At 36.5% G+C, this 22,151-nt stretch overlaps 1 protein-coding gene across 2 annotated transcripts in view; it reads right to left on the minus strand.

Moving 5' to 3' along the window:
* The window catches only part of GSTCD (glutathione S-transferase C-terminal domain containing), a 69,553-nt gene that overhangs the window by 33,831 nt on the left and 13,571 nt on the right, over positions 1-22,151 (minus strand). For both annotated transcript variants that reach the window (XM_032187496.1, XM_032187497.1), the window contains exons 5-6: positions 20,627-20,881; positions 19,850-19,943 (exon numbers count right to left, since the gene is read on the minus strand). In XM_032187496.1, the coding sequence (XP_032043387.1) occupies positions 19,850-19,943; positions 20,627-20,881 (349 nt within the window). The remainder of the gene's footprint in view (positions 1-19,849; positions 19,944-20,626; positions 20,882-22,151) is intronic.

Below are 22,151 nucleotides of genomic sequence, written 5' to 3' on the forward strand. Positions count from 1 at the left end.
CAAACTAAAAGGAACCATATGAACAAACATTTATTTTCATTGTCAAAATTCCTCAAAACCAATGCATGCCTAGCAGAGGCTATGGTTACTTCACATAAACACATAAATTTGAAATATGTTTTTGGTTATTGATTAACAAATTTATTTATTTGAAACTACCAGCCCGAAGTAACAGGACCTGGGTTTAAAACTTGGCATTTGCTTCCACATTTCCTACACTCAAAGCACAGTGATATTTATTTTTGCTTACTTCCAGCCTACTAGAGAAACTGCGAAAGAATGCAAATAACTTCAGGATTGGTACACACAGAAAAGCTGTGCAGCTACTTCATGGTTCAAGTACACGACCAAACCAGCTGCAAGTATAAACTCAGAAGTTGCTCAAGGGTAAGCAGTCTTTCTTAACCTTTTGTCTTGATTCTAAAGTTGCACAGGAAAAAATAACTCTAGAATCCCTCTGGCTACAAGACCTTTGACAGTACTTGCCTAGTTTTTCATTTCCATGATAAATAAGAAACATCCATATGTACTGAACAACAAACATACGTATTTTAAAGCATGTCATTAACATCTTGAGATACACTTTGGTACTAAAAGTTCTTCATGCTTTCTCAATACAATACCACGTTGGTTAGTAACAAGTTTCTGGACTACAGGTAAAGCAGGGCTGACTATATGTTATCGTTTCTTCCTCCTTCCCTTAAGCTTTAAAGGTGAAAAAACAGGGAGAAAGGACAAGAAATACTATTTCAGAAACAGTTAAAACCCACAATCCAGCCCAGCCACCATATTCAGAGTCCTGCTTGATTAAAATGTATTCATGCTTGCATTACTACAAATCACACCTAAAGTTTCAACTTTATTTGAGCATAAGAAGACGGCCATTGGCTAGGACAACAGCATGGAAACAGAGTTGAGATTCAGGCTATTGCACTTTTCTGCTGTGGACCTACTTAGGCAGATCAGCTAAGCCCAGTGCCTCAGCTGTTACATGGGTATTCCTGCTGTGCCATGTCAAAAGTCTGCTCTGACTTGGAACAGCTGAGAAACTGTAAACTAGATAACCACAGTAACAGCAGCAACATAAACATCTGAGATAAAAGGATGCAATTAAGGATACTCCCTTTTCTGGAAGAGATTTGTGAAAGAGCTACGATGAAAGAAACAAACAAAAAAAAAATGCCAAGGAACAATCATGCTGCAACAACCCATTCATCCAAATAGATTTTAAGGTACCGACAGTGTAAAGCATTTCAGATGCTGCAAAACTAGAGGAAGAACACAACAATTTCACTCCACAAAGCAAACAGGAAGAGAAATTAAGATGAACGTTACAAATGTTTCTTGTGCTGCTTTTGTTTTTATTTTTTTTATTTCATTGTAAAAAATATATACATAGATGAATCTATCTCCTCCTCCTGCCACAAACATCACAAACTACTGCAAGGCCAAATCTAATCAAGACTTTCAGGAAAAACAAAAAGGCAACAATGCACGATGGCAAAAATGTACATCCCCACAGTTATATTAAATCAATATGTACAGACATATCTCTGTAACTGGCTTGCAAATAATTGCAACTACCTGAATAAAGACAGAATGAAGACCTGTTGCCTTAATACATACACTTTATTAAATAAATAAATAAAAATCAATGCACATCCTTTGTATGACCTTGGACTTGGCAATTTACAGTGATCAGAGATACAGCCATCTCAACCATATTATTCCAAAGACAGTCATACCACTGAATTTACATCAAAAGCAGTTAGACACCTCCTCAATTCTATGTCAGTCCAGAGCTGGGCTCAAAAGGTTTTCATAGTTTGCCAAGGAAAAAAAAATCTGATAGTAGTAAGAAGGGGAAATGAACAAAGACTAGCCATACATCTCTTCAGATGGTCAATAGTCGCTGTGAAGAAGGACTTGATATTAGCAGTAAGATACCCCTAACTCTGCCAAGTTCCACAACCTTCTATTTTCTTCTTTAGGAAATTACTCTGGAAATGAGCTAAGTGAAATCTAAGTGCAACTCAACACATGGAGGAAGTGGCAGACTCAGACCCTGTGAGGACGAAAGGCAGGCAGACTCCAGACAACAAGCTCTTCTGGGACAAGGACACTGATGAGGGGTACATGCAGTATGAAGCACAACCAAGGATTCCAGATCAGGGCAAGGCTAAACAAGTTATTAAATCATGCTTGAGCACTTCTACTACCACACCAAAGTGCAGCTTCCTCACACTACAAAGTACTGACCTAATATTACCCTGAGGGCTTCAAACAGCACTTTTTTTCCTTTTTCTTTTTAGTTTTTATTTATGATGTTTAACTTGTACTGGAAAGTTTTAATCTAGGTAACACACTTTCTATCCATAGCACTGAGCTTTCAAGCCAAGTCAGGTTTCAGGTTAGCATATCACAGCAAGCATAGCAGAATTTAGGCAAAAAATCCAACTTGTGTGCTAATTTGTCACAGATACAGTAGCATGCCAATGGCCAATTCAGATTAGACTTGTACTGCAAAGCAATCTGTCAATGAAATCGTTCCTTCTGTTGAGAAATTTAAGTACTACAGAATCACAGAGTCATCTAGCTTGGAAGAGACCTCCAAGATCATCTAGACCAACCTCTGACCTAACACTAACCAGTCCTCCACTAAACCATATCCCTAAGCTCTACATCTAAACGTCTTTTAAAGACCTCCAGGGATGGTGACTCCACCACTTCCCTGGGCAGCCTGTTCCAATGCCTCACAACCCTTTCGGTAAAGAAGTTCTTCCTAACATCTAACCTAAAACTCCCCTGGTGCAACTTAAGCCCATTCCCCCTCGTCCTGTCACCAGGCACGTGGGAGAACAGGCCAACCCCCACCTCGCTACAGCCTCCCTTGAGGTACCTGTAGAGAGCGATAAGGTCACCCCTGAGCCTCCTCTTCTCCAGGCTGAACAACCCCAGCTCCCTCAGCCGCTCCTCGTAGGACTTGTTCTCCAGGCCCCTCACCAGCTTCGTCGCCCTTCTCTGCACCCGCTCAAGCACCTCCATGTCCTTCTTGTAGCGAGGGGCCCAAAACTGAACACAGTACTCGAGGTGCGGCCTCACCAGAGCTGAGTACAGGGGGAATATGAACAACAGAGAAGTCCCTGCCCTTCGCAGACCAATGGATGTCCACTACAAATAGAAAGCGCAAAATAAGCCAATACTCACCAGCTGGCAGTGAAGGAAGTCACACCAAAACCACCCACACCTAATGTCATGGTGACGTGGCTAAGGCAGTCTCTCTTACACTTATTGACCTGGACTGTCCTGCAGCATATACTGTAGAAGCACATTGCAGTGCTCTTTTCAACAGAGGATACTTCAAAGCAATGCACTCAAGAAGATGCATAAAACAACAACAAACAGAGAGCTCACTGTGAACAAGAAAACTTAGACATTTCACATGCAGCAAAATCTGTGAATCTCACAGTTCCGTGAAATATAGAATTAAATTAACACGACTAACCAAACATCTTTGGTGTAAGCATTGTTGCTTCATCCCTGTTTCCTTTTTGCTGAACACAGAATGAACCTTTCAGGATTGGTAGGATTCTCTTCATAATAGACTACTAAGAACAAAAAAGTTCATTTAACTTCTCAATGCAGAACGAACTACACTCTTTCTCTCAGTAAGGAGAAAAAGTACCACTTTCAGAATTCAATTCCATTCAACAACATCATTTGTGAACAACCATTTTCAGGTATTGCAATTTTATCCGTATTAATGTCAATTTTTTCATTAAAATCCACACAATTTAGCTTTTGTACTAAGTCTGGTTTCTCAGATTTTCTTATGTATATGCAATAACCTGGTTCATGCTCGTAGATACTACTTCTGAAAAAAGACTTATAAACTGGGAAAACAGACTGTTTTCCCTGTATGAGGGAAAATGAACTATAAATACTAAATCCGTATTAACATCATTGAAACATGCACTTTGATAGCAGATAACACACATACAAGTAAATTCTGTTGATGATATAGAAACATAAGAATGATATAAGCAGATACAATTTTAAGCAAAATGACTATAGAGCAGGAATGAAATATGGGGCATGATTCAAAGTGTTATATCTACAAATTTCCTTCTTTCTTGCCTAAAATACACCTGTCACAGTCAAGTAACAGCACTTTTTTTCCAGTTTTTCCACTTTTTCCAAGAAGCATCCAGCTTTCATATGTAGCCTTTGATGTCACATATACAGCCTAGAACCACTTACGAATTCAGCTTACTTTCCGTGAGCCTTCCAAAATATCAGGTCCAAAGTCTAGGACAGCAAGCAGTGTTTGTATAACACTGAGAAGTTTAAGAGTTCGTTTTTATGTTTTTCGGTCTATTCTTCCTAACAAAAGGAGGATTGCAGAAAACATGCAATGCAACTGAAAGCTGAGGTTAAAAAAAAAAAAAATTCCACCTTACCATTCCTTTATGGAAGTGCTTGGAACAGTTCTAAGTTTGTACTGCTAAAAGGTACTCCACTCTTTGGGAGGGGAACATTGTTTTGTTTCTTATCACTAAAAATGCAAGAATACAGCAAAGATCTGCAAGTGGGATATCCAAAAAACTTGAAGCACATTTAAGAGCACTTCAACAATCAGACACATCAGAAGATTCCAGGTAGGGTGAGTTCGTGGAACTGTTAAGTGAGTACTTTCTTACCTGGTCTACTCCCAATGCTTAGAGAAGCAAGTAAAAGCATCAACACGATGACCAACAGCTCAGTGAGATATCTGCAACAGTTTTTGAAGGAACCTGCCAGCACAACACCCACACGCATTCCCTCTCTCTCATCAACATTCCACAACAGGGAACAGGTTTTACTTTTTAAGATTTAATTTGACTGATTTTAACATTGGGATTATTCTCCAATTTTTCTACGCTTACAAGACAATTCTACAAACAGCTGAATTTCCTACTTGCTTTTGCTTTTCAGTATTTTAAGTTTTTAAAGGATATGAATTCCTTTTGATATTGCTATGAAAAGATGCCAGAAATTTGACAAGAGACATGCACCAAAAATTAACTTTTCAGAAGCTATTCCAGACCATCTGGAGAAAATTCATTTCAAGTACAAAATAATTAATACCACCTTCACTAAAATACTAAACATACAGTAGCCTGGTCTTTCCTCCATATAATTAAAAACTTAGAAAGTCTAAGACCATTCATAAGAACAGATTATGAATTGCTCATAAAAATATTTTTTTTTCCTCCAATCTATTAGGTTTAGTTATTTTTTTCCTGAATTTATAGCAGTGCTGTTTTCCTCAAAATTGCTGATTAAAACTTCAAGTGCACAACTGTAGCCTAAGAACTCACTTTCAGGAACGCTAAAATGAAACTCCTGTCATTATCTAATGTGGGTCTGTATCCAAATCAAGCAATACGTTCATGCTTCTTACATGGAAATCTAAAAACCACTGCAAGTGCAGATGGAAACAATAAGCAACCTCAACAGACAGAAAATAATCCTTCTTGCCTCATGTTTTGTCACAAATGATTTATGGATTGGATACAAAGCCTATACCTAAATTCTACAAAAGATAAAGACTGGGGAATGGATGAAGAAGGCATATCCAGACACTTGTACAACGCTTACCTTTAAGAGTGTACACACTACTGTGTTTCCAACAGAAATATTAGTTTCAAAGTATGTTTTACATACACAAACCTATTGCACTGCCATGATGAAATATGTCGTGATCCATAAACTTATCATAAAATGTCAATACAGAACTCACAGAAATCCACTAAATGCACAAAACTTGACAGTACCTCAATAGCAATGAGCTTTTTCTATTAAAATGAGTTGGTCCTCCACCCCCATCCCCACCACACAAAACTCTTACGCTGCAAAAGAAGGTTGTTCAAAACATGTTCGCCCACATTTCTGAAGGAAATTGTCTAGTTTAATAACCATAAAATAAACATCCATGTTATTTAGTGTGATCATTATGAATTGACCTAAAATCTAGGCAGTCGCAAACTCTGAAGCAACCAATAGCCTTAGCAATAAGGATATTTATCATTAAGGATATTTAATTCTCTTACATAGAGTTTCATGAATCTAATGCAGAGCCCAGCAAAAACAAAGACTACAGATTTAGGAAACTGTGATGGTCTGACAACTTTTTAAATTGCTTTCTGAAGTTTACGTTCTTTTACTTTGATGTAGGAAATCTAAAAAAGCCACCAGAAGTCTATCAGCTATTTTAAGTTCAAATGATACGGTCTGCTGCATAAAGACGTGTATTTAGGTATGCCAGAACAACTAAGTGGCATCAGCACTGCATTTTCCTCATGGTTTTGAATACTTCAATAATGTATCTAACAGAAAGGGATGAAAAGGAAAGTTCCAAGGCAAGAATAGACACCTAACAGCAGTTATCTAACAACCTGATGTGTTAATCTTGTTAAACAGATGATGGACAACCTTCTAAAATGGTGGGTGAAAGGTTATAAAGCCTCATTCAAGCCTCACAACTTTTTACACAATGATCACTTACTCACAAAGTTAAGTCTACAGTTCTTCAGCTCTGCTTGTACTTAATTAAATTATGTCATTTAGCTCATATAATTAATGGAAACACAGAAATTGTCTCTTAGACTCAGAACAGTCACTAGTTCAGGCAATGTAAAACCACAGTAAATTTCAGAAGAGGCACTGACATTTACCATTTCTCTTTGTAGACTGCAATGGAGCTTCCTTCCAACTTTCAAATTACTCTCCCACATCCATGCTTCAGTAAGATCTTAAAAGAAGAAAACCAAACAGCTAGAAGTATTGATTGCTAATTAAAACACTGACAGCTGTGCTGGAATTGCTCATTTGGATAAGAATTTTTTAACATTGCTTTTAAAGCCTCACAATAAGGTAACCACAAACGCCTAATACTATAAATGACAGCACCTGTTCTCATTCCCCATTGCTGACCTCAAAGTCAGAAGACCAAGCTGCAAACTAAGAAAAGGGGCTGGGTTCTTTTTCTCTGCATCTACAAATAATTTAATAGGATCTCTGAAGAACATTATGAAAAAGATAATGTAAATCATCTATGGAACATTCCAACTTGCAGCAATTCCCCTGCTTTTTCCCTCCCAAAATAGTAACAAATAATGTTTTGTTATTGAATGAATCTATCCCCAGAACGAAATATGAACGAATGTCAATAAATTTAAGTGAGAACAACATGAGAATTCTTCTGGTCTGTTTGCAGTGTTTAGTGACAGAGGAAGAGAAGAAAGACAAATTCCTCCTCAGTTTCAATTGTTCTTTGGGCTGCAGTCTTTTTTGTACCCAAGCACAGAAACTATACCTTACTTTTCACGTCTAGTTAATCTCCTGATCTCAACTTCTCAGCGCCTACGTTTCCTTTTTTGGAAGCAGGATTGTGCTAGGAAAAGAAGTTGTGAGAGGTCCAATTGAGAGGAAAGAAAAACTTTTTTGACTTGATTCTGGGGAACATTTTCAAACACTTGCATAGGCTAGGCAGCGCTTTCACATTTTGACTGTTGCTCTCCCTTCCTAATGAAAAGTACTGCTACAAAAAAAAAAAAAAAAAAAAAAAAAAAAAAAAGACAGGCATCAAGCTGTTTAAAAATTCACCTCTTTGCATCCTTTTTATTTGTCTGCTTTTTTCTTCTACCTTATCAAACAAGCTATTTCCCTTTCCTCTGAATTCCAACCATAGCTGTCTTTCCATGATATCATCTTTTTCAATTACCAAGATGTTGGCTTTTGAACTATGGCAGCATTTATTAATCAATAAAAAATAATAATAAAAAAAACTTGCACAATTCTTCTCATGTTAAACATACACTGAGGCAAAAACTCCCAGAAATTTCTATTGAGCTACTCTTTGTTTTGAAAGTATAATCCAGCAGTCTCCTGTCTCACAAAAAAAAAAAATACAAAACTCCAGCAGAAGAGGTTGAGCTGATCAACTTTAGCCCCCTGTCACCCCCTGCTCAACTGTTCTCTTTTCTTTCTTAGCCTTGAAAACACTCAAGACAAAAGGCACTACTGGGCTGTGTGTTTACACAGCACCTAGTAAAACAGACACTACTCTGCACTTACAGCTTTTCAGTCTGACTGCAACACAATGAATGTTTCAACAGGTAAAGTGTCAAATCTAATGTGAAGGTAAAAGTGTTTTAAAATGCGTTTTCCAGCTGGTCATCCCCACCTGTGGAATCAGGGGTTCCAGGGCTGAGAACTGCCACATAAAAATGGTCTCTTTCGCTTGGGTGACTCCTTAGTCCCAGGGCACAGGTACAGTTTGTTATCCAAACAGATTTTGCTGCCCTCCTGTGGCCAGTGAAGATTTGCTGCTCCAGAAGTCTCTGACACACACCAGCAGGCTGGAGAAACAGTTACGAAAAACTCTGGTTCAGCTCTACCAGTACACTTCTCTCTTGAAAGACAGATTTGCAGAGCCCAACACTACACTTTAAATAAAGTAAGAGAGCCAAAATGCAGTTGCAGAGGTAAGGAAGGCCTCCTGACACCTCTGCTTGAAAGAACTGCTACAGGCTTTGTAGCAGAAATACAGGGATCAGTCGTGCTCACTTCACAGCTAGACTGATAAATTTAAAACCCAGATGTCCCTCAGCTACAATGCTGAGAAAACAATGTAAATGAGCTATAAAAATACTGCAAAGAAAGGGAAAAATAACTTTAAATCCTTGCATTGATTACAGTGTATAGCCATGCTAATCTATAAATCATGAACCTCCATATTCTCATGTGTGGCAAGTGGATGGCACATGAAATGGCTAAAGGACACGAGCTGAGCTGTACAGTGGTTACACCCTATTACAGATGTAGCAGGGATTTAAGTCTAATAAGAAATCTTACAGAACAATCTTCAATGAAGCAGCGAAGACATTTTACAGTACGGACACCAAAGCAGTTGAAATGTCTCATTTAAAGACAATGCTGGTACTATAAAAGACCAATTTAAAATGCACAGCAACTGGAATACTAAGATATTACTATATTATAGAAAAAAATAAGACTAATTTCATCTGTAAGTTGCCTTTTTTTCAGCAGCATATTCAGAGTATTTGGAGACAGAAAGAGGGACCAATTCCCCCTCTCCCTATATCTTTCTTGTTAATATAAATATACTAATGCATACAGATTTCATCACCACAACATCTGATTAAACATTTAGATAGTTAGATAGACAGCTTTCAAAAAGGAAAACATTGCCCCCAAAGAAGTAAATCTTTCCACTTATGCAGAAGTAGGACAGACTTTTAGATATCTAAAGTTTGCTGTGTTGTTTGTTTGGTTGTGGCTTTTTTTTTTTTTTTTTTTTTTTTTAAGGAATTCACATTCCAAAAACCGTGTATGGTATTAACTAAAGAATTATTGCAAAATGCTGAAAATCAGGAATGTACAGATTTAGAATTGGAGAAGATATCAAAACAAATTTGCTCTAAGTTTGGACACTATATGTGCTCTGTAGAAAAGTTGACATGTACTAAGTACATTGAGCAAGATTCATGAAATAGGCAATTAATTATTATTCAGCAGCAGACAAAATCTATTTTGAACTATTCAGAACCAAGCAAGAAAAAAGAAATGGAACACGTACAACAATAACAACAAAAAATAGCATTTTCCTATCTAATTATCTGCTTACATTTTTGCTGAAGTTCTGAAAGAGGCAAGTATTTTTGGTAACTACTTATCCAGCTGCTATGAGAACCTCGTGAGGATCAGCAGAGCATGAATGGTCTGCATCTGGGTAATTCTCAGTGCCATTTAGACTGGATGGCATACACGGCATCAGTCAGTATGAAATGGAAATACTAGGAACGGGACTCTTAAAAAATGTTAGTGCATGTATTTTCCAGACAAAGAGGAGGAAACAAGGTGTCACCACAGTCTTCTCTGCAAAGCGTCACTGTGTACCACAGCGCCACTCTTAAATACACCTTTACTGACTATCAAAGGTGATAAATTTCTGTATATTCTGTCTTCCCCCAAAATACCCCTGCTTATGATTTTGAGCCACGTCTTTCTGTATCACATTAATCATCTGCCCTGGATTTATGCTGACCTTTGTCCCAGGCAAAATTTCTAGAATGTATCATCAATCCTTTCCTCTGTAATAATACTCTGTAAAGAATGACCTGCAATTCCATGCTATTGACTACATAGCAGACCCTTCTCCTTTAGACCTCTGGCTTAAGAGATAAATAATTCAGGGGCTTTTCTATCCCAGGAACACGGAACCTAGAAATATAATCTGGACAAAGAAACAAGTACACTCTACTAATATGCTATCAGGAAAAGCATATGACCAAACAGTTTAAATGAAACAAAGGCCAGAGCTTCTTAGCAGGCCATTTAAATTTCATGACAGATTGCCGAGGAAGACATGGACAGTTAATTTAACTGTTATGTTAATAAAATATCTGATAGTTACCTATGTATTAATGTTTTTGCTTTTTATGTCCTTCCATGTGTCAGAGAACTTTAGATGAGATTAAAAATACACACAAAAAAATCACAGTCTGTAATGAAAGAAGCTGCATGTTCTTTCTAGGGCAGATCACACCCAAATTCTACTTACACATACCCAGTGACTGTCAAGTGCAGACATTTCGCAGAAGTTTACTCTTGTTTAGTCAAGACCATGTTTTAATTTAACTGTCAGAACTGAGGCTACTGTGAATTTACAAAAACAAGTCATTAAAAATTGCCTTCGGTTCCCACGTCGTAAATCCCAAGAACATTTCAACTGGCAAATTGCAACATTTAATTCTATTTCTCCAGATACATTCAGTAAATAAGCACAAACCGCAAAGGGGCTGAAAAAAAAGCCTCTACTAAACTTTATATACTGCTCTCTATAAAACAAATCTCTCAGAAGCCTAATTAAATCGCATTTAAGAAGGACTTGTGAATTGTAAAACTATACCTCTAGGGATTAAACTTGATCAAAATTGAACTCGTGTTCCAGGGGATATTCTATAGGAAGGGCTAAGGCCTCAGGAATTCTCCAGGGTTTACACTTAGTCCACAAAGCATGCCACTAAAGCAAAGGTGACACTTTGCAGCACCTCACACCGCAATTATTAGCTTTATGGAAAGCCTGTCAATCACCTGCACCATAACAACTTCTTACCCATAACAGGATCAAAAGACAGCTGTGTTGGTATTTTTCTTTCTAGTATGATTTTCAATAAGGTGCATTAGCAACTGCTGGTTTTTTTTTTTTCTTTGCTGGTTTTGAATATTTCAGAGGATGTTAAGAATAATATCATTTAGTTCAAAACAGCACTTAGAATACAACAGACTTTGAGCAAACAAGCAAGCCAAAATTTTTCAAAAAGTACCAATTTCAGTGAAACATGGTACTTAAAAGCTCATAACTGCATATTAATTTAACTTAGCCATATAATAGCATTGCCTCTTATCTCCAGGTATGCTTCTTAAAAATATAAAATAATTCATTCCTTTCCCTTATGGAGTTTGGCAACCAAGATGAAAAGAAAAGAAAAATGGAGGAAGAGCACAGTAATAGTAGGAAGAGTACATATTGCCACAGACAAATCATCTGGTTTATTGGCACGGGCTATTTATAATTGCCAGCTACATAAAGATTTTTTTCTTGGTCTACAAATCAGTTATTGAACTCAAACTCATATCAAAATTGTGGAATGCTATACCCCAGAGCAATCAAAACGTCCAAAAAAGTCACACATGATGTCTAAGGTTTTGCAAGAACAATCTTATGATGCTAAGCCACATAAAATAGTGAAATTGCAGTAATAAGCTTGTTTTTCATACACTTATCACCTCCGATATCAACATTACCTATATTCTAGTCTACATCTTTTTGTTTCTCAAAATCATTCACTTCTCAAGTATTTATTAAGAATAAGAGACAACACAGCTCCATCACCATCCCAGGTTTTTCAGATCTTGAATTGCAAAGTACGAGGCCATCATAAACGTGGTTTAAACTTTTAAATGAGTGCAGCTAAACTATAGCTGTAAGGAGAGGTTAATGAGAAGCAGCTTCAGCTGAGCTTCACTTGGATTGTTACCCATGTGGCTTGCAGGCAAAGAGCTGTCTGATATGGAAAAATCAGTTGAAGAAGAAGGATGAGTTCCTGCTTCAGGATGCTTGAGATACTGAAATAGGCTACAAAACTATTTTAAAAAAAATCTTCAAAGTCTTTCAAAAAGTTCTGACAGGCTTGGAAGGGAAATAGAGAACTTTAAAGTGTTTCTTTCAACTTTTTGTTTTATGGAATAAACGACTGCCTGGATCTCATTTTAGAAATGCTGTTGCTTTTAACATTTAAAGTAAAACACAGAATTTGCATCTCTTGATTAGTAAGAATTTTAATAAAATATCAGATTCTCCAAAACAGCTTTGATTTTTAAGCATCACGTATTCACATCTCAGAAGCATCTCTCGAGACTAAAATAGTCCAAGGGTAATGCCAATATAAAAGAAAGAACAAAACAAAATAGCTGTGACCTACCTTCACAAAATAATCCTAGAAGCAACTTGGATATATTGAGTGAATCTTGCTAACAATTTCAAAACAAACAGCTCTGCATCTTATAAAGCATTTATTCTACAAGTTAATGTTAGCAAGTTTTGCTAACAATTACACTTTTAATATGGATTGAAGTGAAAAACATAAAATGGCTAAAAGATAATGACATCACTTCATGCTGTTTCCCTTCAACATAGTTAAAATTTTAAAAAATAAAGTAAAAAAAAATTAAAAAAAGGCTGCTGCTAAAACCTTTTAGTAATGTCTGCTTAAAATCCAATTAGAGGATGATTCACATTTGGTATAAGCATAAAACTGAAAAAAGCATCATTTTGTCCAAAATACAGGGAACTCAGTGGGAAGCTAAGCTTTACAGTGGTTGACGGATCAAAATGAAGAATCTCATCTTAGTTCATTGATGCTTCTCCCTTTTCATTAACACTAATTTTGTAAATGAAGCCTGAACATTTTTTGAAGTTTTCTTTGGCTGAAAAGTAAACCACCAGCATCACCCTTAGTTAGCTATCTTTCTTTAACATAGTGTCTGACATTAGGTAAGTATCTTTTACTTAATATCAGTTCTGGAAGTGGAAGGTAACAATGATCCTTCAGGATTGTCGCCTGGTATACCACTAGGACTGCCTAATCAAGACATCAGTTAATTCCACAGAACTGTGACACTGTTATTGGTCTAGACAGTGTTATTTGAAAGTACTTAACTTTTGAAGAAGTTTCTAAATTAAAATTGTAAACAATGTTTTGTTCTTGTCAGCCCACCCAATGAGTTTAATCAAAGTTCTTTTTTAAAGCTGCTCTCCTTCACAACATACTCTTTCACTCTTGAATACCTGGTTTATAGTTTAATCTCCACTTCAGAGAAATAAAATTGTACTGTGAACACAGCTCTGCCTTCAGCTGGGTGTCTTTCTAAAATTATTATTATTCATTGAACTATTCAGCATGGTCCAAGCAATTACAGATCTCGCTTATAGCCAGCAGCAGGCAGCAGACAGGTATAGATGATCATACTGTCTTTCTAGCCTTAAAATTTATGAATTGATGGATTTCAGGAGTCTTACTGAACTGAGGAAACAGAGCACAAAGCCATTTCTTACTCCATTAGTATTTCAGATCCTACCTAAACGAAGAAAGAATTGTTACTGAGTGGTGTAGGGGATGGGGGTAGCTCGGAGGAGTTTTGAAACCTGGGAAATCATTTTACAAAGCAACTTCTTAGCAAATAGGTAAAGGAATTTTACAAACAGGATCACATCTATGTGCATATATTTAGTCTTCAAAGACCAGAGGGTTTATCTCAAGTGTAGACACCAAAATATCCGATGCCTTAACTCATGAGTTATGCACATTGGAAACCTAGACTACAGATTGCACTGAACAGTGTCATAGATCAAACCTGAAAAAACAGCCTCATGGAGAAACCTGTTGTGATTACATTAATTTATTAATAGACAAAGACTGCAGCTCCTAAGCCTTGTATTATTGATCTGTAAATGAATAAAAAATTCTAATTTGTGTCTCACAGAAAGCAGGTGAAGTAAACTATTGAAATAAATTCTTCTACATACTTTGCTTTCTAATACTTTCTAAAAGCCTAATGTAAGTTTCTTATAAAATGTCCTATAAAACTAGTGTTTAAACTAGTGTTTTAGAAAAGCAGAAGAGAATAGGTAAGGGGAGAGAATATGCAGAGTAGCAAATTACTGATACAGTACTCAGTATTTGCCAAGCACTTACATTGATCAGTAAACACAGTCCTTGAGAGCTGACCTCAGAGAACAAACCAAACTGCTTTGAAATAACACACATAAGTGGGATCTCCAAGATCAGTGGCTGTCCAGCTATAAAAAAAAACATCGAGATCCACATTCCAATGAATTTTTATTTAGCAGATTTTTGCCAATGAAGGAAATTCACTCTTGCCTTTGCAAGATATATTTTAACAATGTCAGTGCAACAAAGTGTCAGCCAAATATCTGCAATTCATTTTCCTTTCTTCCGGTAAAAAAAAAATAAAAATTTGTATTGCATTAACCACTAAGTTATATTGGGCAGTATGTTAAAAACAAAACCTGGTGTGCAATTAATTAATGACATAAATGTGAGCAACAACTCTATGGAATAATTGTGGAACACAAAGATTCTCCTAAAGGGAAGCAACTTTCACTACCTTGGGTTTTTAATGATACGTTTTTAAAGAGGGTAAGACTTTGACAAACAATTCCTCTGCAGAAATACACTCAAGCATAAAATATTTTTTCAGAGAGACATATAAAGAAAACAGACATTTCTCTCTTTCCACGTTCTTAATTCGTAAGGAGTTTGTTTAAAAAGAATTTTAAGGAAGTGTTATATTCGTCATCTGATCATAACTATCGTGATGTCAATTCTCAAATCAATGTGAGGTAAACTCATAATTTCTTATCATACTCAAATGATTTGAGATAATCAGTCATCAGAAATTATATTCGAAGTGTTTCATTTACGTTTTTGCTTCATAAAAATAGAAAACATGATACCTCAAAAAGAAAAAAGGAAAAAAAAATGTAGCAGCATTTCCTCCTGGGAAAAAATGATCGTTACTACACTACCAAACAAAGAAGGGTGGCACAGTAAGAGCAGCTTCTTTCTCATGTCACAATTTTTTCTTCTAATTCAGACAGGCACTCTATTTCTAATGTGAACATTCTGTACTCTGTATGTACATAAACAACTGAATTTGGCACTTTTAGTAAGATTTATATTCATGCAAATATCAAAATATGACTATTAATAAGAGCAGACCCCTCAAAGTAAAAACACTAAGGATCAGATTCTGGGCTGACATAAATTATTAAGGTAAAGAAGACAACAAAGGCAACCTTTTAGATATTATATACATGTATTTCCTGAATTCTGTTTTGTGGTTTGTTTGGGTTTTCCCCCTCCCCAAGAGAAACATTTACAGCACAGTATGAATTATTCTGTGGCTTATATATCAAGGTAACGTATCTCTTTTCTCAGTAACCATGTCAGGGAGAGCGTGAATATTGTATGTTGTGCTTTCCAAATTTGTTCTTTACAAACTCAGTAGGTTTTCTAAAACTCTAGTGACTTCCTCATATGTCTGAAGATTTGAATGCAAATGGAGGGGCAAGTATCAAGTGAGTAAGTTTTATGTAGCCCTTCCCATTAGGCCATCAGCTTGTCACTGATCACATATCAAGCATAAGACCAACAGATTTGATGAGAGTCTGCACTTCAGCCAGGCCAGCAGGCATTGCCTTGCGATGGATTGATGGCCTCTCCTACAGCTGTGAGCTGGACACAGCAAATGTGAAAGGCCTTTTCTTTTTCTGCATTGGCTTTTTTAAATTCATACACAGAGAACCTCAACTCCGTAAGTCAAACACTTATTCAAATCAATTCAACACTAGGAATCAATCAACTCCTAGCAAGCAACAAGGAAGGACATACAATAATTAACATGTTTCTCTGGGTGTCATGTTTATAGACAATCCACTAAAATGCACTTGTTTCAGAAAAATTGGTCCTGTGAGTAGGACCAACTAGACAATTAAAGGGCTATATGTCTCCCATTAATTGGAAAGAGCAAGCTTCACTTGTAAAATGCATTACGTTTATTTTGATTTAGCTTTATTAATTTGCCTACACTTTTAAAATTAACATTCTTCGCCTCAAACTCACTCCAGATTCTGTAACTGCCCCTTCCATCTTCTGCTGTGCATGCACTCCAAGTTTTTAGCATACTAAAAGTGATACCAGGTGTCCCTTCACATCCACCTAATATACCAAGTCGTATTTCAGCTAAGGAGCTCTTTTCTGACCTCCTAAAATTTCTTCATTGAAGAAAAAGCTCATCAGAAAGACAGCATTACTGACAATCCTACCCAATACAGTTTAATACATGCTATGTTCATACTGTGATTGCTTTGACACTTAGGAAAGAACAGTCTGAATTTTCTCCCAGCTAACCACCACCTTTGTAAGTAAATCCTATTACATGCACACTTTCAGTCTAGCTGGTAATTTCACAGTGAGATCTCACAAATAAGGCATTTTTCTTTTTTAAATACTTCCTGCTCTACAAGTATTTGAACTCATGAGAGAAGAAGTAAGGGTTTGTGACTGTGGGTCAGTTATTCCTCACTTTGAATTTCACAGTTGGGTAAAAAAGCAAAATAAATAAAAAGATGGTTTAAAGAAAAAAAAAAAAAAAAGATTCAAAAAGGATTCTGTTGTAAAAAATAATTTTTCTCCTCTTTGACAGTGAACTCATTACTCGGTGGAAAAAAAAAAATGACAGGACCAAAGACTTACATCCTCATAAATCAGCAGAATAATAAAGCAGTGACAAGGGTCATCACTCCCCCACACACATACACTCTCCCCTCTCCCTTAATGTGCTTCGGGTGAACCTAAAGGAATCTTCTCTAATCATAACCAGGCAAACTGATCTTGATATCCACCAAGCCTCTGCAGATAATAAGAACTTAAACTGAAGACAAGGAACTGTTCCACACATAGACAGCACCAGCAACACAAACTAACAACACAAAGACTCCAGTGTTGACTGAAGTTCCAAAAACGAGAGAAAATTGTTGCTGCTGCTGCCTAGTAAGAACTATGAAACCACAGAAAGATGCTCTATTTCTTTCTTGGTCACAAACCTCATCGCATACAATCTACCTCCTTTTTCCCAGACCTCACACTTAATCAACAGTAGCACATTACTTCTAATCAGCATTCTCATTTCAATAGCCCCCTCCTCCCTGGATTTCAGCCACCACTTTGTTAGGGAAGAAAAGAAAGAAAACATTTGCTATGCTGACACGTCATATTATTATTCCTCATTACTACTGATGCAAATATGTCATTTTCCTTCACTCTGCCATTGTACTTTTACACTCAGACCTGCCACACTCTTCTATTTGTTCACATTTCCAACCATAACAATCTTTACCTCTCTGTAAAGCTCAACACAAGCTTGGTTTGGACCCCTAACTCATGTCTCCTGTCAAATGAAGCCATTATTGCAAACACTGCAAATTATTTCACAGTGTATTTTAATGGCACGCAAGCATCCAGTATTCCTCTATTCTTCTATCTACCTTAGAAATGCTGCATTTTCTTTCAAGATTTTGCAGAAATTTTTTCAGTATCGAGACATGCAATTAGGCAGACAGACTTGGTTTGGGATCTTGAAGAAATATCTTTATACACTATATGGAAGAAACAACAAAGTGATGAGAGGTTTTTGCTTCTGTATGTAATATTGTCTGTAGATAATATCAACATATTTCTGATCTAATCACAGATTTGGAAAATGACCTTAGAAAAAATACAAATAAAAGTAGCAAGCTTTTATACAGTTAACTAGAACAGAACCAGTGTTTACAATACATTTTAAAATAAATGTTTTATGTTAAATTCCATCCAGAAGAAAAAAGTTTGTAACAAGTACAGTATCCTTGGATATCAACAGCTACAGAGGACACCAAGATACTGCATTTTGGGGCATTTGCAAAATTATAAATACAGAACAAGGTGTTCACAAAAGCCTATGGATTCACACGTTTCAAGGTTGATGCACACAATTTTTGAAGCCAAATATTTTAGAAGCAATTGAGATAATAGCAGCGATTTAGAAAGCTAGAGGATATAAAGAATGTAAACACGAGTGCATTGTCATCAATCAAATACTATTAAAAACTGGAGCAGGTAAACCACTTAGTTCTAGTGGTTTAGTTCTATTTTGTTTCAGAAATATGACTAAGTAAATGAAATGCAAATCACGATGCCATAATCTGTTGTTTTGCCACAATAAATGATCCCTACCAAAAATACTGAATGAAAAAAATTTATTTACGTGACTACAGTAGAATGACAATCATCAGTAATTCTTTTCTGTAGTGAACAGGTGTGACAGCAAGGTGGTCTAATTTGTCTTACAGACAGGCTGAACTATTCAATCCAAGAACTTTCACATACATATAACACAAATTACGACTATTTAATCTGAGATAGAACAAAGAAATAGCGTCATGCATGATACTAAATTATCATTTGCCAGCTAATCAACCTTACTGTAGATAAAAAACAATGCGAGTTTTAACTGAAATATTCATTATTTTGTCTCAACTTCTATGAACATCAATAAAAGGTAATTTATTTCCCAATCATAGGGGTAATCTGCTTGAAAAACTTGAACTGCAGTACTCAAATCCAGTTTAAAACCCTGTCAGGTTCAGTGACTATTTTCTTAGCATATTGGGCAGGATTTAGTAATAAAACACTGAGAATTTGATTCATGCAATAATAATTAGGTTTTACTAGCAGAAGAATCATTTTAGAAGAACATGAGAAGTTCTGTATAAGACTGTGAACCTACTCATGGTACAAGTGAGGGTTGTCATGGTTTTGTGAACAACAAACAGATACAAAACAGAAGAAACCAACTTCACATTTGATTTTACGTTTATAAACCCTGTATCATCGATGGGAATACTCACTTGTTCTCACACAGTGGTAAATTAAAATAAATAAAGAGTATTTTGTGTAAGTCTCCGCGGCTAAAGAACACAAACCCTTTTGTTCCTCGTAGAAAGGAGTTCCTGTCCGCTAAGTTCTTGTGGTCTGGCAGTATCTACAAGACCTTTCAGAGCCAACTCCACTGTGTGGTAGAAGAGGTATTCAATATTCACAACACCAATGAAAACAACAAATGCTGTGGTAAATCTCTTTGTTCTCTGTAGAACTACAGCCACTGGGCAGCAGACTGCTCTGCAATTCAGCAAAGAAAAGAACCCCTACAGGGCAAGGAACACTGCCACAAAAGGGAAGACTGGTATGTATCTTCCAAATTTTTCTAATTAAGATTATTTTCATCATAATGAAATCGGCTGCTACTGCTTTGGGAGATGTAGTCCATGTATAACATTCAGGCTGATTATATTAACATTGTGTAGCCAAAATTTACTGCCCTAGATATGAAGAAAAGTTCAGGAAAGGGGTGAAGCAGTGAGGAAAAGGATTCAAGGTCAAACTTTTATTCCCAGTTTGGTCGTCATCTGTTGATGACCTAAGTCCTCTTACCATGTGTTATAAACAGCCTGCATTTTAAAACAGATTTGAAACTGCTTACCTGTTTTACATAGCTTTGAAATACATTGATGAGAAGTGACATACATTCCTCTGAAACAGTTAAGTAGCTACACCAGAAAAAGGCACTGTTAAACACATGCATACCTAAAAACCCTTACCTTCTCCAGGACTGACTGCTGATGGGAGATTGCTCCAGTCTATAGTCCAGTTAGGGCACGGATGAGGAGAAAATTTTGCCTCGATACCGCTTTCCTATGTGAAAGAGAACAAAAAATAAGGCTCTGATCTTTCATCTACTGAAGTTGGTAGCAAAATTCCCACCAAGCTTAAAGACATCAGATCAAACTGTATCACTTTCACCCTAGGTGAAACTTAATAGGCAGATGACTACATTATTTGGGATTCAAATTATGTATTTCTCTCATTTTCACAGGAAAGCCCTGTTCATTTTATTTAGAAGAGGCTGACAGCCTCTGTGCAAAGAAATATGGAGAGTTATGGAACATGATGGAGATTTTTCTTTAACAAAACTCATTATGGATCTCAGATGTTCAAAGCTCAAAGGAAATAGCAAAGAAAAAAAAAAAAGGCAGAAATGATAGAATACTTAAACCAAACATAAAAGCAACATCTTTTGTCATCTTTTTTTATACATACCTTTAAAAGAGGAAGGTAATATCACAATTTAAACAAAAGCTTACTTTGATTCCTGAGAATTACTAACAGAGCTTTCCAGCATCCTATATTTGCTTGACTCCTGAACAATCAAATATTGTTAACTGAACAAAAAAAAGTAAAATCCCTTCCAAGCCAACGCATATCAGACAAAATTCATTAAACTGTTCAAGGTTGTCAAAGACAGTCTCTGCAACCATCTACTTTGAATGAAGCTGAATATTACCATGAAATTAACTAATTAAAAAGTCTTAAATTACCATTAACTTAGTCATAGTTGGCCTTGGACCACCTATAAAATGACTGTCTTCATGCTCCTCTTCTAATTCATCAGGAACTGAAGAGAAGTCTTGTAGCTGTTCCTGTGGAGCAGGCACCAACTCTGGAAGCTGGAGAAGCTGCATACTGCATTTGTCAGCAGCTTTCTTTATTCCAGGTACTTCTTGAACTCTTCGATACCAACTGGATATCAGAGGCAAGTTTCCCAGATTTTTTCCTTGTTTTTTGCTGTGAACCTAGAAAAATAAATGGAAAGGTAACTTACTATTGTACAACTTTTCCTATAAGCCACAAACAGGAGGCATGAACTATGGAAGTGAGCTTAGTTCCATGCTAAAACTCAACACGGTTACTCATAGCGTGCTGCTAATGAAAAAGCTTAGCTAGTTAAGAACTCTGGCCTGTCACTGGAGATGCCAGCTGGCCGTTTAAATGTCTGTAATTCTCATGTGCTTTGTAGAGGGTAAGTGCTTACGTGGCCGATTTTAATCACAATTGAAGTCAGTAACAGGAAAACAGCATTTATAATAATATTATTGATTATCTGATATTTCCTAACAAGGGACTGATTCATTTTTGTTGGTAATCACCAACAAAATGATTGCAATGAATGCTGAACTTAAAGCAAAGTGGCCTTCAACAGAAATTGAAATCTTAAGTGTATCCTAAAGTGTAATATCTTAAGTCTGAATGTGATACACATATTACAAAAAAAAAAAAAAAAAAAAAAAAGATACTCATATCACAATTTTAAATGATGACCATCTAATCTTAAAAAGAAGGATGAGGAAAGAAACTTTGAAAAGGTAACAGTAGCTTTGAAATGAAAGGGCCAAAGAGATGAATGTTTGGGATTCCTCTGGTCCCCACCTTCCCTCAGCTGTAATAAAAAATTCCACACACCTACCTGTATACATGACTAAACTGAGAAAAAACAATTGAGAAATGTTATTTGTTTAGACCTTTGCTGGATCAGAGAACCCACAACCCACACATGGATTGACTAAAACTGAAGTTACTGCTGGACATTAAGAGTATTTTAATCAACAGATCAAAACAACACTCCTTTAGTTCAAAAATAAGGAAAAAGTTACCTTGTGCAGTGAAATTCATTCTGTAAAACTTTAGGAGTATGAAATGACTGCATGGAAATGAAAGCTGAAATGTAGGTAAGCTTTTTTCAGGTTATCTCCGTCCTTGGAGGTACTCATAACCTGACTAAACATGGTCCTGGGCAACTCTAGGTGGCCCTGCTCTGCGCAGGGGGCTGGACAAGATGACCTTCAGAAGTCTCTTCTGACCTCAACTATCCTGTAATGTTGTGCATGCTTCAAAAAGAAAACTGCAAACCATGCTCACATGAGAAGTCCGAAAAGGCCAAGCAAAAATGGTATTCTTCCACACATCTCTCTGCACAGCATGGAAATAGGAATTGGTAAAGAACACTTGACATGACACAAAAATTTAAGCAGCTTTCTTGCATGCTGTGTTTATAATGTTCTTAGG

Source organism: Aythya fuligula, chromosome 4 (assembly GCF_009819795.1).
Source record: "Aythya fuligula isolate bAytFul2 chromosome 4, bAytFul2.pri, whole genome shotgun sequence".
In the NCBI taxonomy this organism is placed as follows: Eukaryota; Metazoa; Chordata; class Aves; order Anseriformes; family Anatidae; genus Aythya; species Aythya fuligula.